This window comes from Ranitomeya imitator, chromosome 9, assembly GCF_032444005.1.
Source record: "Ranitomeya imitator isolate aRanImi1 chromosome 9, aRanImi1.pri, whole genome shotgun sequence".
Classification (NCBI taxonomy): domain Eukaryota; kingdom Metazoa; phylum Chordata; class Amphibia; order Anura; family Dendrobatidae; genus Ranitomeya; species Ranitomeya imitator.
In genome coordinates this window covers 153,074,930-153,091,147 of record NC_091290.1, presented here as the reverse complement: position 1 = coordinate 153,091,147, position 16,218 = coordinate 153,074,930, and the positions used below count along the sequence as shown (strand labels likewise).

The 16,218-nt window shown below is 46.8% G+C and overlaps 1 protein-coding gene across 1 annotated transcript in view; it reads left to right on the top strand.

Annotated features, from left to right (window-relative positions):
- KLHL36 (kelch like family member 36) overlaps positions 1-16,218 on the top strand; it is a 28,714-nt gene that overhangs the window by 9,888 nt on the left and 2,608 nt on the right. Inside the window, exons 2-4 of the mRNA XM_069739477.1 lie at positions 4,906-4,983; positions 7,158-8,231; positions 13,309-13,466. Of these exons, the coding sequence (XP_069595578.1) occupies positions 4,924-4,983; positions 7,158-8,231; positions 13,309-13,466 (1,292 nt within the window). The 5' untranslated portion in view covers positions 4,906-4,923. The remainder of the gene's footprint in view (positions 1-4,905; positions 4,984-7,157; positions 8,232-13,308; positions 13,467-16,218) is intronic.

Genomic DNA, 16,218 nt, shown 5'->3' with positions numbered 1-16,218 from the left:
GAGCGCATAGCATTAACAACAGATTTCATTGAAGTTGGACCTGATATGTCTCAGAAGTGTGAAAGACGCGCAGTGGTCAGAGCGAGTGTGCAGAGAATGTCGCATAACACGGAAATAGCTCGACAAGGTCACTCTTATGATCTGCACCAGCAGAATAGTGAGTGCAGCTCTGGGGTATAATACAGGATGTAACTCAGGATCAGTAATGTAATGTATGTACACAGTGACTGCACCAGCAGAATAGTGAGTGCAGCTCTGGGGTATAATACACGATGTAACTCAGGATCAGTAATGTAATGTATGTACACAGTGACTGCACCAGCAGAATAGTGAGTGCAGCTCTGGGGTATAATACAGGAGGTAACTCAGGATCAGTAATGTAATGTAATGTATGTACACAGTGACTGCACCAGCAGAATAGTGAGTGCAGCTCTGGAGTATAATACAGGATGTAACTCAGGATCAGTAATGTATGTACACAGTGACTGCACCTGCAGAATAGTGAGTGCAGCTCTGGAGTATAATTCAGGAGGTAACTCAGGATCAGTAATGTAATGTATGTACACAGTGACTGCACCAGCAGAATAGTGAGTGCAGCTCTGTGGTATAATACAGGATGTAACTCAGGATCAGTAATGTAATGTATGTACACAGTGACTGCACCAGCAGAATAGTGAGTGCAGCTCTGGAGTATAATACAGGAGGTAACTCAGGATCAGTAATGTAATGTATGTACACAGTGACTGCACCAGCAGAATAGTGAGTGCAGCTCTGGGGTATAATACAGGATGTAACTCAGGATCAGTAATGTAATGTATGTACACAGTGACTGCACCAGCAGAATAGTGAGTGCAGCTCTGGAGTATAATACAGGAGGTAACTCAGGGTCAGTAATGTAATGTATGTACACAGTGACTGCACCAGCAGAATAGTGAGTGCAGCTCTGGGGTATAATACAGGATGTAACTCAGGATCAGTAATGTAATGTATGTACACAGTGACTGCACCAGCAGAATAGTGAGTGCAGCTCTGGAGTATAATACAGGAGGTAACTCAGGATCAGTAATGTAATGTATGTACACAGTGACTGCACCAGCAGAATAGTGAGTGCAGCTCTGGGGTATAATACAGGATATAACTCAGAATCAGTAATGTAATGTATGTACACAGTGACTGCACCAGCAGAATAGTGAGTGCAGCTCTGGGGTATAATACAGGAGGTAACTCAGGATCAGTAATGTATGTACACAGTGACTGCACCAGCAGAATAGTGAGTGCAGCTCTGGGGTATAATACAGGATATAACTCAGGATCAGTAATGTAATGTATATACACAGTGACTGCACCAGCAGAATAGTGAGTGCAGCTCTGGAGTATAATACAGGAGGTAACTCAGGATCAGTAATGTAATGTATATACACAGTGACTGCACCAGCAGAATAGTGAGTGCAGCTCTGGGGTATAATACAGGATGTAACTCAGGATCAGTAATGTAATGTATGTACACAGTGACTGCACCAGCAGAATAGTGAGTGCAGCTCTGGGGTATAATACAGGAGGTAACTCAGGATCAGTAATGTATGTACACAGTGACTGCACCAGCAGAATAGTGAGTGCAGCTCTGGGGTATAATACAGGAGGTAACTCAGGATCAGTAATGTAATGTATATACACAGTGACTGCACCAGCAGAATAGTGAGTGCAGCTCTGGAGTATAATACAGGAGGTAACTCAGGATCAGTAATGTAATGTATATACACAGTGACTGCACCAGCAGAATAGTGAGTGCAGCTCTGGGGTATAATACAGGATGTAACTCAGGATCAGTAATGTAATGTATGTACACAGTGACTGCACCAGCAGAATAGTGAGTGCAGCTCTGGAGTATAATACAGGAGGTAACTCAGGATCAGTAATGTAATGTATATACACAGTGACTGCACCAGCAGAATAGTGAGTGCAGCTCTGGGGTATAATACAGGATGTAACTCAGGATCAGTAATGTAATGTATGTACACAGTGACTGCACCAGCAGAATAGTGAGTGCAGCTCTGGGGTATAATACAGGAGGTAACTCAGGATCAGTAATGTAATGTATGTACACAGTGACTGCACCAGCAGAATAGTGAGTGCAGCTCTGGGGTATAATACAGGATGTAACTCAGGATCAGTAATGTAATGTATGTACACAGTGACTGCACCAGCAGAATAGTGAGTGCAGCTCTGGGGTATAATACAGGATGTAACTCAGGATCAGTAATGTATGTACACAGTGACTGCACCAGCAGAATAGTGAGTGCAGCTCTGGGGTATAATACAGGATGTAACTCAGGATCAGTAATGTATGTACACAGTGACTGCACCAGCAGAATAGTGAGTGCAGCTCTGGGGTATAATACAGGATGTAACTCAGGATCAGTAATGTATGTACACAGTGACTGCACCAGCAGAATAGTGAGTGCAGCTCTGAGGTATAATACAGGATGTAACTCAGGATCAGTAATGTATGTACACAGTGACTGCACCAGCAGAATAGTGAGTGCAGCTCTGGGGTATAATACAGGATGTAACTCAGGATCAGTAATGTATGTACACAGTGACTGCACCAGCAGAATAGTGAGTGCAGCTCTGGGGTATAATACAGGATGTAACTCAGGATCAGTAATGTAATGTATGTACACAGTGACTGCACCAGCAGAATAGTGAGTGCAGCTCTGGGGTATAATACAGGATGTAACTCAGGATCAGTAATGTAATGTATGTACAAAGTGACTGCCCAAGCAGAATAGTGAGTGCAGCTCTGGAGTATAACACAGGAGGTAACTCAGGATCAGTAATGTATGCACACAGTGACTGCACCAGCAGAATAGTGAGTGCAGCTCTGGGGTATAATACAGGATGTAACTCAGGATCAGTAATGTAATGTATGTACACAGTGACTGCACCAGCAGAATAGTGAGTGCAGCTCTGGGGTATAATACAGGATGTAACTCGGGATCAGTAATGTAATGTATGTACACAGTGACTGCACCAGCAGAATAGTTAGTGCAGCTCTGGGGTATAATAATACAGGATGTACCTCAGGATCAGTAATGTATGCACACAGTGACTGCACCAGCAGAATAGTGAGTGCAGCTCTGGGGTATAATACAGGATGTAACTCAGGATCAGTAATGTAATGTTTGTACACAGTGACTGCACCAGCAGAATAGTGAGTGCAGCTCTGGAGTATAATACAGGAGGTAACTCAGGATCAGTAATGTAATGTATGTACACAGTGACTGCACCAGCAGAATAGTGAGTGCAGCTCTGGGGTATAATACAGGATATAACTCAGGATCAGTAATGTAATGTATGTACACAGTGAGTGCACCAGCAGAATAGTGAGTGCAGCTCTGGGGTGTAATACAGGATGTAACTTAGGATCAGTAATGTAATGTATGTACACAGTGACTGCACCAGCAGAATAGTGAGTGCAGCTCTGGGGTATAATACAGGATGTAACTCAGGATCAGTAATGTATGTACACAGTGACTGCACCAGCAGAATAGTGAGTGCAGCTCTGGGGTATAATACAGGATGTAACTCAGGATCAGTAATGTAATGTATGTACACAGTGACTGCACCAGCAGAATAGTGAGTGCAGCTCTGGGGTATAATACAGGATGTAACTCAGGATCAGTAATGCATGTACACAGTGACTGCACCAGCAGAATAGTGAGTGCAGCTCTGGGGTATAATACAGGATATAACTCAGGATCAGTAATGTAATGTATGTACACAGTGAGTGCACCAGCAGAATAGTGAGTGCAGCTCTGGGGTGTAATACAGGTTGTAACTTAGGATCAGTAATGTAATGTATGTACACAGTGAGTGCACCAGCAGAATAGTGAGTGCAGCTCTGGGGTGAAAATACAGGATATAACTCAGGATCAGTAATGTATGTACACAGTGACTGCACCAGCAGAATAGTGAGTGCAGCTCTGGGGTATAATACAGAATGTAACTCAGGATCAGTAATGTAATGTATGTACACAGTGACTGCACCAGCAGATTAGTGAGTGCAGCTCTGGAGTATAATACAGGATGTAACTCAGGATTAGTAATGTATGTACACAGTGACTGCACCAGGAGAATAGTGAGTGCAGCTCTGGGGTATAATACAGGATGTAACTCAGGATCAGTAATGTAATGTATGTGCACAGTGACTGCACCAGCAGAATAGTGAGTGCAGCTCTGGGGTATAATACAGGATGTAACTCAGGATCAGTAATGTAATGTATGTACACAGTGACTGCACCAGCAGAATAGTGAGTGCAGCTCTGGGGTATAATACAGGAGGTAACTCAGGATCAGTAATGTAATGTATGTACACAGTGACTGCACCAGCAGAATAGTGAGTGCAGCTCTGGAGTATAATACAGGATGTAACTCAGGATCAGTAATGTAATGTATGTACACAGTGACTGCACCAGCAGAATAGTGAGTGCAGCTCTGGGGTATAATACAGAATGTAACTCAGGATCAGTAATGTAATGTATGTACACAGTGACTGCACCAGCAGAATAGTGAGTGCAGCTCTGGAGTATAATACAGGATGTAACTCAGGATCAGTAATGTAATGTATGTACACAGTGACTGCACCAGGAGAATAGTGAGTGCAGCTCTGGGGTATAATACAGGATGTAACTCAGGATCAGTAATGTAATGTATGTACACAGTGACCGCACCAGCAGAATAGTGAGTGCAGCTCTGGGGTATAATACAGATAGATAGCAAGCCCCGGGAAATTTTCAGTGAAACTCACTTGAAAGAATTATTTTTTTTAACCCCATGCTGTACTTAGGTGGAATGTGCCTACAAATGTGGACAACTCCTTTAATGCTTTTCTTTTTCTCCCTGAAGGTAAGCATCTATATAGAAATGGAGGGCGCAAAGCAAACCAGAGTTTGTCGACCGCACAAGATCAGCGAGTCTTCCAAGGTACGGCTGCTGATACCTCTGCTCCCCCTGTCGTGTCCATGGAAGCCCCCCGTTATTACACAGTATCGCGACTGTCCACCACAGCTCTGCCTGATGTGGGAATGTATCTTCCTGATACAGAGCCACATATCCTGAGTCCGGTGGATGCTGTGGATGTCGGGGTGGCACATGTTACTTTTTGGCGATGTACCGTTCCCTGGTGAGCCGGACACCTGGAGGGAAGACGGGAAAAGCCAGTAGTGCGCAGCTGCATGATGGCGGACTGAGCACCATGGATGTGCTGCAAAGCTTTTGTGTTACTTTTAGCAGACTCCCAACATTTCTGAGGACATCGACGTCTGTGCCCGATATGTCCCCGTTATATTCTGCACAGGGGACAGATGTCCCTATCACAGCCCACACCAGACACTCATTTACTATGGAGGCATCCGTACACCCCAGATCACGGAAAGGTCATCTGATGTTCCCCTGCACCCCCGAAACACAGGCATGCGTGGCCCCGGGAGCTCTGTGCTCCCCATGGGGGGAGGGGAGTGTACTATCAGATGCATCTGCCCCCTTCCTCCAGGCACCTGTCTCCCCCTCCCTCCAGGTGCCTGTCCCCCTCTTCCTCCAGGTGCCTGTCCCCCTCTTCCTCCAGGTGCCTGTCCCCCTCTTCCTCCAGGTGCCTGTCCCCCTCTTCCTCCAGGTGCCTGTCCCCCTCTTCCTCCAGGCGCCTCTTCCTCCAGGGCCTCTGTCTCCCCCCTCCTCCAGGTAGCCTCTACCTCTCCTTCCTCCAGGCGCCTCTGCCTCCCCCCTCCTCCTCCAGGTGCCTCTGCCCCTCCTTCCTCCAGGCGCCTCTGCCTCCCCCCCCCCCCTTCCTCCAGGTGCCTCTGCCTGCCCCCCTTCCTCCAGGCACCTGTCTCCCCCTCCCCCTTCCTCGAGGTGCCTGTCCCCCTCTTCCTCGAGGTGCCTGTCCCCCTCTTCCTCCAGGTGCCTCTCCCCCCCCCCCTTCCTCCACGCGCCCCTGCCCCCTTCTTACAGATGTTCCCCTCCCGATGCTTCTGCCCCCCTTCCTTCAGGTGTCTGTCCCCCTTTTTCCAGGTGCCTCTGTCCCCTCCTCTTCCTCCAGGCGCCTCTGTCCCCCCCCTTCCTCCATGTGCCTTTGTCCCCCCCCCCCCCCCTTCCTTCCTCCAGGCGCCTCTGTCCCCCCCCTTCCTCCAGTTGCCTTTGTCCCCCTCCTTCCTCCAGGCGCATCTGCCCTCCTTCTTCCAGACATCTCTGATCCCCTCCCGGTGTCTCTGTGCCCCCCCGTTCCTTCAGTCGTCTGCTCCCCCCCCCCCTTTTTCTGGGCGTCTCTGTCCCCCCACTTCCTCCAGGTGCCTTTGTCCCCCCCTCCTTCCTCCAGGCGCCTCTGTCCCCCCCATTTCCTCCATGTGCCTCTGCCCCCTTCTTCCAGACTTCTTTGTCCCCCTCCAGATGACTCTGCCCCCCTTCCTTCAGTTGCCTCGATCCCCCCCTTCCTCCAGGCACCTCTGCCCCCTTTCTTCCAGACGTCTGTTCCCATCCCGGTGCCTCTATTCCCCCTTCCTTCAGGCGCCTCTGCCCCTTTTTCCAGGCATCTGGCCCCCCTTTTTCCAGGTGCCTCTCCCCCCCCCCCCCCCTTCTTCCAGGTGTCTTTGACCCCCCCTCCTTCCTCCAGGTGCCTCTGTCCCACTTTCCTTCAGGCGCCTCTGCCCCGCTTCCTCCATTCGTCTGTATACCACCCCCCACCCCCTTTTTCCTGGCGCCTCTGCCCCTCCAGATGCCGGTGTCTCCCCCAGCCCCCCTGCAGACGTTTCTGCCCCCGCCGCCCTCCGTTTAGACACCTCTGACAGCTGGTTATCTTCTGAAGTATTGGGCATATTAACATTCCACATGCTCAGTCCTTTCCTTCACCACCTGCTGTTAGGAAAGATTTGTTCTTCCCTTATACACATGATCCTGGTGGGATCCGTGGGGTCATGGTGCAGCCTTCTGGGGGTCTCGGACATTTATGGCGCATGCACAGGGTACACCATAAATGATTGATGGGGGTCTCCTCTCTGGGACATGTACTCGTCTCACAAGGAGGGGGACCTGAGATGGTGGGAGTCCCGGCAGTCCGCAGTGGTGGAAAGCTCCTACAGTCAGTAACGTGTCCTCTCCTTCCACAGCTGTACCGGTGGAGTGACCTCTCCTGCCTGGTCCTTCAGAGACTCAGTGAGCAGAGGCAGCAGGGGCATTTCTGTGATGTGGTCCTGGTGGCCGACGATCAGCGAGTGCCGGCTCACAGGAACTACTTGTCCGCCTGCAGCGACTACTTCAACTCCATGTTCACCATCGGAATGAGAGAGGCGCACCAGACGGAGGTGGAGCTGGTGGGTGCGTCCTTCGTCGGCCTGAAGGCTGCGGTGGACTTCCTGTACAGCGGTGACCTGACGCTGGACGGAGGGAACATTGACTACGTCCTGGAAACCGCCCACCTTCTGCAGATCTGGAAAGTGGTGGACTTCTGCTGCGAGTACCTGGAGAATGAGGTGAATGAGGAGAACTATCTGTACCTGCAGGAGCTGGCCTCCATCTACAGCCTGGAGCGGCTGGGCTCTTACATTGACTCGTTCATCCTGCGCAGCTACGGCGCCCTGTGCTTCACCAGCGCCTTCCTGCAGGACATCCCTCTGCAGAAGCTGTGCCTGTATCTGATGAGCAGCCACGTGCAGCACGGCAGCGAGCACGACCTCCTGCAGTCCGCGCTCCAGTGGGCGACTCACTGTCCGCAGCGCGAAGCGCAGGCCTACCAGCTGCTGCAGAACATCCGCTTCCAGCTGATCTCAAAGAGCGAACTTCTGCACCGGGTGAAGCCCGCCGTGTGTTCTCTGCTCCCCAAAGAGTCCAACTGTGAGAGCCTGGTGGAGGAAGCCATTGACTACCACAGCAACGTGGCGGCACAGCCCCTGCTGCAGAACATTCGGAGCACCCTCCGTCTGGGGTCGGAGCGCCTTCTCTTCGTGGGTGGAGAGGTCTCTGAACACTGCCTGGAGCTGAGCGACGACGTCTACAGTTTGGACATTGAGAAGGAGCAGTGGATGTCGGAGACGCAGCTCCCCGCCAGGAGGAGTCACCACTGCGTCACTGCTCTGGGCAACTTTATCTATGTGGCCGGAGGAAGCTTCTCCCGGGACAATGGCGGGGATGCTGCATCCAACCTGCTCTACAGGTACGATCCCCGCTGGAGTCTGTGGATTCAGGTGAGACCCATCACGTGGATATAGCTGCGCCTCTGTCTGCCGCCGGTCGTGGTGAAATAAAAAATGCTGCATGTGTTACAGGGGATTTCTACAGGGTGGTAATAGAATATCAGCGTCGGAGTACTAAAGGGGGGTATGGACAGAAAGCCCACAGCTCAGACACTCGGGGGGTCTCCATAGATCATCTCCTGTGAGGGCCACTGATATTTTAGTCTCCCACCATGGATGTCTGAATGGGAATAAGCCTTGATGGAAACCTGATAGGTCCATGTTCCTTGCACTGATACATTGTATCTATGTGGAATGTTTAGATGATCGGACCGATACATTGTATCTATGTGGACTGTTTAGAGGATTGGACTGATACATTGTATCTATGTGGAATGTTTAGATGATCGGACTGATACATTGTATCTATGTGGAATGTTTAGAGGATTGGACTGATACATTGTATCTATGTGGAATGTTTAGATGATCGGACTGATACATTGTATCTATGTGGAATGTTTAGAGGATTGGACCGATACATTGTATCTATGTGGAATGAGGATTGGGCTGATACATTGTATCTATGTGGACTGTTTAGAGGATTGGACCGATACATTGTATCTATGGAATGTTTAGAGGATCGGACCGATACATTGTATCTATGGAATGTTTAGAGGATTGGACTGATACATTGTATCTATGTGGACTGTTTAGAGGATTGGACTGATACATTGTATCTATGTGGAATGTTTAGAGGATTGGACTGATACATTGTATCTATGTGGAATGTTTATATGATCGGACTGATACATTGTATCTATGTGGACTGTTTAGAGGATTGGACCGATACATTGTATCTATGTGGAATTTTTAGAGGATTGGACCGATACATTGTATCTATGTGGAATGAGGATTGGACTGATACATTGTATCTATGTGGACTGTTTAGAGGATCGGACCGATACATTGTATCTATGTGGAATGTTTAGAGGATTGGACTGATACATTGTATCTATGTGGAATGTTTAGATGATTGGACTGATACATTGTATCTATGGAATGTTTAGAGGATCGGACTGATACATTGTATCTATATGGAATGTTTAGCGGATTGGACCGATACATTGTATCTATGGAATGTTTAGAGGATTGGACTGATACATTGTATCTATGTGGAATGTTTAGAGGATCGGACCGATACATTGTATCTATGGAATGTTTAGAGGATTGGACCGATACATTGTATCTATGGAATGTTTAGCGGATTGGACTGATACATTGTATCTATGTGGACTGTTTAGAGGATCGGACCGATACATTGTATCTATGTGGAATGTTTAGAGGATTGGACTGATACATTGTATCTATGGAATGTTTAGCGGATTGGACCGATACATTGTATCTATGGAATGTTTAGCGGATTGGACCGATACATTGTATCTATGTGGACTGTTTAGAGGATTGGACCGATACATTGTATCTATGTGGACTGTTTAGAGGATTGGACCGATACATTGTATCTATGTGGAATGTTTAGAGGATTGGACCGATACATTGTATCTATGGAATGTTTAGCGGATTGGACTGATACATTGTATCTATGTGGACTGTTTAGAGGATTGGACCGATACATTGTATCTATGTGGAATGTTTAGAGGATCGGACCGATACATTGTATCTATGGAATGTTTAGAGGATTGGACCGATACATTGTATCTATGTGGAATGTTTAGAGGATTGGACTGATACATTGTATCTATGTGGAATGTTTAGAGGATTGGACCGATACATTGTATCTATGTGGACTGTTTAGAGGATTGGACTGATACATTGTATCTATGTGGACTGTTTAGAGGATCGGACCGATACATTGTATCTATGGAATGTTTAGAGGATTGGACTGATACATTGTATCTATGTGGAATGTTTAGAGGATTGGACTGATACATTGTATCTATATGGAATGTTTAGAGGATCGGACCGATACATTGTATCTATATGGAATGTTTAGAGGATTGGACTGATACATTGTATCTATGTGGAATGTTTAGAGGATTGGACTGATACATTGTATCTATGTGGAATGTTTAGAGGATTGGACTGATACATTGTATCTATGTGGAATGTTTAGAGGATCGGACCGATACATTGTATCTATGTGGAATGTTTAGAGGATTGGACCGATACATTGTATCTATGTGGAATGTTTAGAGGATTGGACTGATACATTGTATCTATGTGGAATGTTTAGAGGATTGGACTGATACATTGTATCTATGTGGACTGTTTAGAGGATTGGACTGATACATTGTATCTATGTGGAATGTTTAGAGGATTGGACTGATACATTGTATCTATATGGAATGTTTAGAGGATTGGACTGATACATTGTATCTATATGGAATGTTTAGCGGATTGGACCGATACATTGTATCTATGTGGAATGTTTAGAGGATTGGACTGATACATTGTATCTATGGAATGTTTAGAGGATCGGACCGATACATTGTATCTATGTGGAATGTTTAGAGGATTGGACTGATACATTGTATCTATGTGGAATGTTTAGAGGATTGGACTGATACATTGTATCTATGGAATGTTTAGAGGATTGGACCGATACATTGTATCTATGGAATGTTTAGAGGATTGGACTGATACATTGTATCTATGGAATGTTTAGAGGATTGGACTGATACATTGTATCTATGTGGAATGTTTAGAGGATTGGACTGATACATTGTATCTATGTGGAATGTTTAGAGGATCGGACCGATACATTGTATCTATGGAATGTTTAGAGGATTGGACTGATACATTGTATCTATGGAATGTTTAGAGGATCGGACCGATACATTGTATCTATGGAATGTTTAGAGGATCGGACCGATACATTGTATCTATGTGGAATGTTTAGAGGATTGGACTGATACATTGTATCTATGGAATGTTTAGAGGATCGGACCGATACATTGTATCTATGTGGAATGTTTAGAGGATTGGACTGATACATTGTATCTATGTGGAATGTTTAGAGGATTGGACTGATACATTGTATCTATGGAATGTTTAGAGGATTGGACCGATACATTGTATCTATGGAATGTTTAGAGGATTGGACTGATACATTGTATCTATGGAATGTTTAGAGGATTGGACTGATACATTGTATCTATGTGGAATGTTTAGAGGATTGGACTGATACATTGTATCTATGTGGAATGTTTAGAGGATCGGACCGATACATTGTATCTATGGAATGTTTAGAGGATTGGACTGATACATTGTATCTATGGAATGTTTAGAGGATCGGACCGATACATTGTATCTATATGGAATGTTTAGAGGATTGGACTGATACATTGTATCTATGTGGAATGTTTAGAGGATTGGACTGATACATTGTATCTATGTGGAATGTTTAGAGGATTGGACTGATACATTGTATCTATGTGGAATGTTTAGAGGATCGGACCGATACATTGTATCTATGTGGACTGTTTAGAGGATTGGACTGATACATTGTATCTATGTGGAATGTTTAGAGGATTGGACCGATACATTGTATCTATGTGGAATGTTTAGAGGATTGGACTGATACATTGTATCTATGTGGAATGTTTAGCGGATTGGACCGATACATTGTATCTATGTGGAATGTTTAGAGGATTGGACTGATACATTGTATCTATGGAATGTTTAGAGGATCGGACCGATACATTGTATCTATGTGGAATGTTTAGAGGATTGGACTGATACATTGTATCTATGTGGAATGTTTAGAGGATTGGACTGATACATTGTATCTATGGAATGTTTAGAGGATCGGACCGATACATTGTATCTATGTGGAATGTTTAGAGGATTGGACTGATACATTGTATCTATGGAATGTTTAGAGGATCGGACCGATACATTGTATCTATGTGGAATGTTTAGAGGATTGGACTGATACATTGTATCTATGGAATGTTTAGCGGATTGGACTGATACATTGTATCTATGTGGACTGTTTAGAGGATCGGACCGATACATTGTATCTATGGAATGTTTAGAGGATCGGACCGATACATTGTATCTATGGAATGTTTAGAGGATTGGACCGATACATTGTATCTATGGAATGTTTAGCGGATTGGACTGATACATTGTATCTATGTGGACTGTTTAGAGGATCGGACCGATACATTGTATCTATGGAATGTTTAGAGGATCGGACCGATACATTGTATCTATGGAATGTTTAGAGGATCGGACCGATACATTGTATCTATGTGGAATGTTTAGAGGATTGGACTGATACATTGTATCTATGTGGAATGTTTAGAGGATCGGACTGATACATTGTATCTATGTGGACTGTTTAGAGGATTGGACCGATACATTGTATCTATGTGGAATGTTTAGAGGATTGGGCTGATACATTGTATCTATGTGGACTGTTTAGAGGATTGGACTGATACATTGTATCTATGTGGACTGTTTAGAGGATTGGGCTGATACATTGTATCTATGTGGACTGTTTAGAGGATTGGACCGATACATTGTATCTATGTGGACTGTTTAGAGGATTGGACTGATACATTGTATCTATGTGGAATGTTTAGAGGATTGGACTGATACATTGTATCTATGTGGAATGTTTAGAGGATCGGACTGATACATTGTATCTATGTGGACTGTTTAGAGGATTGGACCGATACATTGTATCTATGTGGAATGTTTAGAGGATTGGGCTGATACATTGTATCTATGTGGACTGTTTAGAGGATTGGACTGATACATTGTATCTATGTGGAATGTTTAGAGGATTGGACTGATACATTGTATCTATGTGGAATGTTTAGAGGATTGGACTGATACATTGTATCTATGTGGAATGTTTAGAGGATTGGCTAGACTGGATAGAACTTGTAGCTGGGAAAAGCATGGGGTTTGTAGAGTTTTTTCAGCCTCTGGGTATAGGTAAAGATGTCTTCACTGACTGACGGCATGTAAAGACGTATCAGAAATCTGTAGACTGTCTCATTCCGGTGCTTAAGACTGTAAATCTACTGCCTCCCCTGAGTGTCACGTTTGCCGTTCACAGGTCGCCTCCATGAATCAGCATCGCGTGGATTTTTATTTAGGTGCCGTGACCGATAAACTTGTCGCAGTCGGTGGAAGGAATGAAAATGGCGCCCTGTCCTCGGTGGAAGTCTACTGCCCTCAGCTCGATCTTTGGAGCTACATGTCTGAGCTGCCGAGGTGAATGCGATGCTGACTTTATTGCTGACATGACGGCGAGTGACATGTAGGTCTGCCCTCCTTCTACCTGCCTGATCAGTCGCCGGCACGCCACAGCGCCGGGGATGACGACGGGTAGGAGGAGGTCTATTCATCTATACCAAAGCCATCTAAAGGTGTTATCACCCTCATCGGCCCGATCCCCGGAATAAATGTATCAGGCAAATTCTGCTGCTTGCGGAAACCAAACAAAATCCCAAATATAAAAGCAAAACCTAAAAGTTGTGGAATGGTTGTGTTGTGACTTTCCTGACTGATTGTCCGAGAGCAATCTCATCCTATATAATGACTGGATACATAATTTCTTTGCACTTGTTAACATCTCTGCTTGCTGTTTACATTCAAAGCCTAAAAATCTTCTCGATCCAAGGGTTTGTTCGTACTGCATCTTATTGAAGAAATTTTGGAGCTGGAACTGAGCAAAAACTGTCCAAACCCTACTTAAAAACTCTTCAAAAACTCTGGAGTTTTGATCAGTTTCTGCCCCCCCAAAAATCAGCAAAAGACTCTGTGTGCACATACCCGCCAGTCGTGACCAAAAGTTTTGAGACGGACATAAATTTGGGGTGTACATATTTTGTTGCTTCAGTTTTCGTAGTGGAAATTTGCATTAACACTATATCTAGAAGAGAGATCAGAAGAATTGAAAATTAATTCCTTGCTATGAAAATGAACCATCTAAAAACCCCATTTTCACTGATTTTTCACTGCTGCCACAAAACGACCTCTTGCATAAATCCATTGATCTTCTCGTTAGTGTGGGAGAAAGTGTTAACTAGGACAAGGCAGCTGATATCACTCTGTCATGGTGATGGAGTGATAAGAGCAGACTGGGGGCTGTAAAAAGTGGCTGGTGCTGAAAGCATTGTCTTCTGTTAACCAATGGTTACCTCCAAGGAAACCCGTGCAGTCATTAATGCTTTGCATCAAAAGGGCTTTACAGCAAGGACATTGCTGCTTGTAAGATTGCCCTTAAATCAACCATTTATCAGATCATCATGAACATCAAAAGAAAATGGTTCTGAAAATAGTCCAGCAAGTACCAGAACCATCTCCTATAGAAGTTTCAGCTACGGGGCTCAGTTTAGCCCCAGTGCAGAGCTTGCTCAGGAACGGCAGCAGGCAGGTGTCAGTGAGGCGACGGCTTGTGGAGGCGGCCGGGTGTCAAGAAGGGCAGCAAAGAAGCCACTAAGAAAACACCAAGGACCAACTGACATTGTGTAGAGACTGGTCCGCAGAGCACGGGGAAAGTTACTTTCTCTGATGAAGACTCGCACTGTTTTCTTCTCCGGATGTTGACGCTGCCATGAGTCCTGCGTCTGCCTGCAGTAAGCGTCCATTCACAAGGACCATTAAACTATTGACGCTTTACAGAAACTTCATGTATCTTTAAATAATAGTGTAAAAACGTATAGAAATGACTGATTTAAAAGGGCGAAAACACTGAAGCTGCAAAATGTACAAACCAAAGTTTGTGTCACTCTCAAAATATTCTGCCACTTCCATCACACCTCTCACAGCTGAGGGTTTGATACAGTTGTTTCTGTCTAGATAATCGTCCACTGGCTAAATACCTCAACAGAGTAGATCTCCCCACGTCTGATTCCTTCACATTTATCTCTGGGTTCAAGAATAGCTACCTGCAATTCACGGACGTCGTGGACAGACATTGTGCTACTGGGGGGTCTTAACCAGGAACTGCACTGCCAGGCGAGAAGGGGGACAGTCAGGACGAAGGACTGTCGGGGCGGAGGGAGGACTGGACGGAGGGGTTGGAGGACAGTCAGGACGCAGGTGGAGGGAGGACCGGACGGAGGAGCTGGAGGACAGTCGGGACGCAGGTGGAGGTGAAGGACAGTCGGGACGCAGGTGGAGGTTGGACTGGACAGAAGAGGTAGAGGACAGTCGGGACGCAGGTGGAGGTCAGTCGGGGCGCAGGTGGAGGGAGGACCGGACGGAGGAGGTGGAGGACAGTCGGGATGCAGGTGGAGGGAGGACTGGACGGAGGAGGTGGAGGACAGTCGGGACACAGGTGGAGGGAGGACCCGACGGAGGTGGAGGGAGGACAGGACGGAGGAGGTGGAGGACAGTCGGGACACAGGTGGAGGGAGGACCGGACGGAGGAGGTGGGGGACAGTCGGGATGCAGGTGGAGGTGGAGGACAGTCGGGACGCAGGTGGAGGGAGGACAGGACGGAGGAGGTGGAGGACAGTCGGGACGCAGGTGGAGGGAGGACAGGACGGAGGAGGTGGAGGACAGTCGGGACGTAGGTGGAGGGAGGACAGGACGGAGGAGGTGGAGGACAGTCGGGACGCAGGTGGAGGGAGGACAGGACGGAGGAGGTGGAGGACAGTCGGGACGCAGGTGGAGGGAGGACCGGATGGGGGAGGTGGAGGACAGTCGAGATGCAGGTGGAGGACAGTCGGGACGCAGGTGGAGGGAAGACAGGACGGAGGAGGTGGAGGACAGTCGAGATGCAGGTGGAGGACAGTCGGGACGCAGGTGGAGGGAAGACAGGACGGAGGAGGTGGAGGACAGTTGGGACGCAGGTGGAGGTTGGACCGGACGGAGGAGGTGGAGGACAGTCGGGACGCAGGTGGAGGTGGAGGACAGTCGGGACGCAGGTGGAGGGAGGACCGTGTGGAGGACAGTCGGGACGCAGGTAGAGCGAGGACAGGACTGAGGAGGACAGTCGTAGAGGACAGTCGGTATG